This window comes from Salvelinus namaycush, chromosome 3 (genome assembly GCF_016432855.1).
Source record: "Salvelinus namaycush isolate Seneca chromosome 3, SaNama_1.0, whole genome shotgun sequence".
NCBI lineage: Eukaryota > Metazoa > Chordata > Actinopteri > Salmoniformes > Salmonidae > Salvelinus > Salvelinus namaycush.
This window is the reverse complement of record NC_052309.1, coordinates 60,996,077-61,001,717: the sequence shown is the minus strand read 5'-3', so window position 1 is coordinate 61,001,717 and position 5,641 is coordinate 60,996,077. Positions and strand designations below refer to the sequence as shown.

Below are 5,641 nucleotides of genomic sequence, written 5' to 3'. Positions count from 1 at the left end.
CATTCAGTAATCAATGTACAGCTCATCTTCAATACAATTGTCACCCAAATACCAAATGTTTACCATGCACAAAACGCTGCAGCATACTACTTTGTAATGCACTTTCTCTTTCGTTTATCGACAGGTACCATTTCCCCTCTCAGAGAACAGGCATCTTGGGTTCTTCCCATTAAAAACACTTTTGTCAGATCCCCCAGAGAAGAGAACCAACACTCCATCCATAACTCTCTCCCCCAGAGGAACCATGGGTACTGTACTGTCCCTCTCCCCCAGCTACCGGAAGGCGGCCCTGTTCGAGGATGGCCCGGCCACTGTGGGCCATTACACGGCCGTCCAGAACAGCAAAAACTCCAAGGACGCCAAGAGCCTCAAGCGCCAGTCCCTCATCAGTGTGTTGCCATGGAAACGCATTGTGGCAGTATCTGCCAAACGGAAAGGTTCCAAAAAGCTCCCACCCGACGACGGGCAGAAGGTCAGCACTGAGCACACCATCACCAACAGCCAGAAGCTGAAGAAGTCCCAGTCCTGCGCCAACTTGTCCTCTTTCACCACGCAGGAACCCACCATAGCTGCCACCATCCCCACCTCCAAGACCGTCTCCAACGTGGCCGCAGCCACCAAGAAGAACTCGCTGACCGGTTCCACTGGGGGCCAGGCAACGAACGCGGGCACACCCAAGCGCGTGATCGTCCAGGCCTCCACCAGCGAGCTAATGCGTAGTTTGGGTGAGTTCCTGTGCCGGCGCTGCTACCGGCTGAAGCGCCTGTCGCCCACCGACCCAGTGCTGTGGCTGCGAAGCGTGGATCGCTCCCTCCTCCTCCAGGGCTGGCAGGACCAGGGCTTCATCACCCCGGCCAACGTGGTCTTCCTCTACATGCTGTGCCGTGATGTGGTCTCCTCCGAAGTGGCCAGCGAGAGGGAGCTGCAAGCCTCTCTGCTCACCTGCCTCTACCTGTCCTACTCCTATATGGGCAATGAGATCTCCTACCCACTCAAGCCCTTCCTGGTGGAGGCTGAGAAGGAGGCCTTTTGGGACCGCTGCCTGGAAATCATCAACCGCATGAGTGGCAAGATGCTGCAGATCAACTCCGACCCGCACTACTTCACCCAGGTGTTCGCCGACCTCAAAAACGAGAGCAAGAAGGAGGAAGAGAAGACAAGGTTGTTGATAGGCCTCGACCGATAAGAGGAACCATGGGAAGATGGTAAAGGGAGGAACAGGGGAGAAGTGGGACGGGTGGGATGTGGATAGGGTCGGGGTGACACGCACGACTACAGAAAGAACACAAGTGTTGTCTGGTGTTCCCATCTTGTATTAGTAGGAAATTGATTTAGCTGGAGGCCCATAATGGCCAATCAGGAGGCTCTGGTGTCATATATCATGTTAACAAGGCCAGTGTTTGGGCATTATAGTACTTACAGACAATCACACAGATAAAATGACTGATAACCTTTATTTTGAGTGAACAGTAAAACACTGTCTTCAGGACATTTGATAACAGAGATGCAGCTTGGTCTAGGGCTGGACACATATTACATATTACTTCAACAGCAGCCAAACCTGACAAGATTACATTGATAGAAAATGATGACCCATCACAAACCCAAAACAGGTAATCAAATGTCAATGACTTGAGTAAAAAGAAGAATGGCTGAGTAAAAAACAGATACATTTTATGTGTCCAGATTCAGAGTCAAGAGAATCACTTTAGGGACTTCCGAAAGCTGTGAGGCCACTGCATCCCTTTTCCCCCTCTCCAAGCTGCATCGGCATCCTTACTGACCCTAAATATTAACACAGACAGTGGAAACACCAGACAACTTCACTGTAGTAGTCTGCTCGTGTACTGTACATACTTAGGGGGAGGGGGGGGGGGACGAATAAACTATAAGAGAGTCATCAAAGCAACCAAAAGCAGAGCTAAGGAGAGGATCCGTGTGGATTCAACAAGGCAATGTGGGGGCACAAGAAACATCATGATTCCACTACGCATGAGATCACGTCCCATGTCATCACGTGTCCCCTCAAGACCTCACGCCTTCACACGTCTTCACACGTCCTCTCACGTCTTCTCACGTCCTCATTTCCTAATGTCCTCCACACAATCACCAATTGCCAATGCCCCCTACCTCACCACCAACAATAGCCTGCCCAAGTCTACCCCCACAGCATTGCACTTCTTCCCACAACAAGCATGCCTGGTTTTATTTCACCATTTACAGATAAGAGTGGAACATTGCCAAACCTCATCCCCCACCACAGGCCTGATTTGTGTTTTGCTGTGGAGAGGAGGCTAGAAAGTGATATGGAATGCCAGTAGAACATGCTGCTGAGTTGATTGACTTCCAAAACAACACTTGTCGAGAACTACAGGAGACTGTTATTGTGGCACTTCATGTGATGTGTCCACCTGCTTGGTTTCCATTGAGGACAGAACAAAATGGATTCTCCATTCAGTCATCACCCTTAAAGAGACGCTTCCCTCCCCACTGATGGTTATTTATGTAACGACTTGTGCACACATGCATGTGTGCTTCTATGGGTTCCTAGCATGCTGCTTTGTGTTCGCACACCACGGCTACGTCCTAAGGGGCACCTTATTTCCTATGTAATGGGCTGCTCTGGCCAAAAGTAGTGCACTACATAGGGAATGGGATGTCATTTGGGACATAGCTCCACATTATTTTAGACTGAGAGCAGTATGCTGCAATGCTGCCCTTACCTTAAATAATTATGATATTATGATTACTGATTAAGTCTTCGTTTTGATGAAAACCCACCTCCTGCAAGGTTGGGATTTCGAGAGTCCTGTGCCATATCGTTCTGAAGATTAGGATTTATAAAAACAACAACCCAAGTCTTGGATCATCATGCAGAACAAGAAAGACTTCTTCATGCAATCATCCTATACATTTCATTAGTTATTATTATATTATTGTGTATGTATGTTGGAGATGACAGAGCCAGTGACTTGTGTTCTACCAATGTAACTCAATGGCCACATGTAACAAGAGAAATAGGAATTATCTGTCCATTTCAGAATCTCCACTGACTTGGCTACGTAGCTCTCAATTTAAACTGCCATTGATATTATCAACAGTCTCAAACCTAATGAAAAATATGCATATGAAAATCAGATTGCAAGAGCCTGCGTACATAATCTTCCTGTATGATGTGTTTGGGATGGATTGGACGGTAGTTAGCTGATGTATAACTTTCAGATAAAATTGGAATTATAATTATCAAGACATTTTCTTTGCTGTTGCTGTTCAACTCAGCGAAGGGCAAGTCGCAAAGAACAGAGGGAAGGAAACAAATGTTTGGAATGGAAGACCCATCCATTTCGGAATGGAACACCCAGCTTGTTTGGAATGGAACATCCAGCCTGTTTGGAATGGAACACCCAGCCTGTTTGGAATGGAACACCCAGCCTGTTTGGAATGGAACACCCAGCCTGTTTGGAATGGAACATCCAGCCTGTTTGGAATGGAACACCCAGCCTGTTGGGAATGGAACACCCAGCTGTTTGAAATGGAACACTCAGCATGTTTGTAAAGGAACACCCAGACTGTTTGGAATAGAACATCCATCCTGTTTGGAATGGAACACTCAGCCTGTTTGGAATGGAACACAGCCTGGGACTCTATGGAACTCTATGGAGAGGGGTGAAGTTGTATCCTTCACCCTGTATCCTTCTTTCTTTGACTAAGTCATAACTATGTGCCATGTTTTCACTTGCAACACAAACAAGACAACACATTTGTACAATACAAAGTTAATGGGGTTATTTAATTGTTTTCCTCCTTTTCATTTGTGAATCATATTGTGTGCAACTTTGTTGAACAATTAAAGTCAAAAAAGTGTTATTAGAGTAAAGATGAGGCAATCCGTGACTAATGTATGTGGATGTATGACTATGTATGTGAGTGAGACTTTATATTAAAAAATATACATTTGCAAGCCTTTTGAAATGTTCTGTTCCTTTGTGACTGATCTTGTGAATGAATGTTGAACATTGAGGCAATAGGAACTTCATCTTACACAGATAGGCTTGGTGGAATTTTCATTGTTTTGGATAGACCAATCCTGTCCCAGGGACCTCACACTATAAATCCATCATGCAGACAGGCCAAATACTTTCTACCTCCTAGCCATATAAAGCACTGTATAAACAATATGAGGGGGGAAATCCCTTCATCTGTAGGCCTGTTGTTCTGCCCCTGAGCAAGGCAGTTAACCCACTGTTCCCCAGGGCCCCGAAGACATGGATGTCGATTATGGTAGCCCCCCGCACCTCTCTGATTCAGAGGGGTTGGGTTAAATGCGGAAGACACATTTCAGTTGAATGCATTCAGTTGTACAACTGACTAGGTATCCCCCTTTTCCTTTCCATGGAAGCCCCCCCCCCGTAAAAAGAACTTCACTTCCCATGAGCCTGCGTTAGCCAGTCTAGCCACAATGAGGCAGTAGAGACTTGCTGCTCATCATAAGGAATGCTGAGCAACCTGCAGCTTGGAGATTTGAGAGGATAGATACTGTATCTAAGTATGATCATGGACATTGCTTCACCTTTCCATATGATAGGCTGGGTGGAATGTTGAATTAGAGAGGATTAGGTTGCTTAATATGTCTGCCAAACTATAGCCTATATCTACTGTGGGGCTGCTGAGGTAGCCTCTACTATCCATGGCAGGCCGATTTGAGATGACTACATTGCAGTCGAACTGCGGAGAATCACAGATCTCCAAATAACCTTGCCTTCCAAATAACTACTTACTATGTGATTAAGATGAGCAATTTTGCACCTTGTCTCGCTCAAAGGGAACCCCCTTAAAAACACTGAGAGCGCTTTGCCTTGCTCAAACGCTAATCTGCAGCGGGGTGGGAAACTGCAGTTCCGCATGGCCTTCTCTGAAGTGGTGGAGTGGTTAGGAGGAGCTGTCCACAGTTGGTGGTGCTGAACGGGCAGCCAGCTGTTTGTACGTGTGAGGACCGCTGTCCCTGGTCCTGACCAATGTAGATGCACTGCCTGCAGAGCTGAAAGGAGCGCCTTCGCAAGATCCCACACACCCAGCACAGTTTAGAATCTAGATTCTAGCTGCTTATTCACAATTGCAGATCACAATATCAGTCTATAAACTCCAATAGCTACATTGTGTGCGTAATTCGTTAGCACATATTATTTACTGGTAAGCTAGGCTACATACAATGTCACGTTTTGGTCATAGCTTGGTTTAATAAAATGATTGTATTGAGAACACTCAACATTAAACAGAGAATAGGCTACATGGATAAGAGTGTGTGAGACTGGGAGGGGGGACACACATGGGATCAGGAGGGAAGCCATTCCCTAAAATTGCCAGCCTATCGTGCAACGTGAGGGACGTTCATTGCAACGAGATCATTGACGAGGAAGAAGAACGTTAATCTAGGGCTTCCTCTGAATTCGGCCAATCAAAATCGAATGCGTTGTTCTCGTCGGTGTAGTGTGCAGTGCGTGAAGCGTTGGTTCCTCCTGCGCAGCTAGATAGGTAGGATACAGTCCATCTGCCTCTGCCGTCTCCGTCCGCTTTCAGTGCTGCCGACTGCCATATTAATTACCATTCAGAGCTGCACCTCTGAACATCACCTAACGCGAAG

The 5,641-nt window shown here is 46.7% G+C and overlaps 1 protein-coding gene across 1 annotated transcript; it reads left to right on the top strand.

The window, feature by feature from the left end:
* The first annotated feature begins 244 nt into the window (after positions 1-244).
* On the top strand, positions 245-1,186 carry LOC120044448 (cyclin-dependent kinase 5 activator 1-like). The gene has a single exon (XM_038989096.1). It carries the CDS (start codon positions 245-247, stop codon positions 1,184-1,186), a length of 942 nt encoding a protein of 313 aa, XP_038845024.1.
* The last annotated feature ends 4,455 nt before the right edge of the window (positions 1,187-5,641 follow it).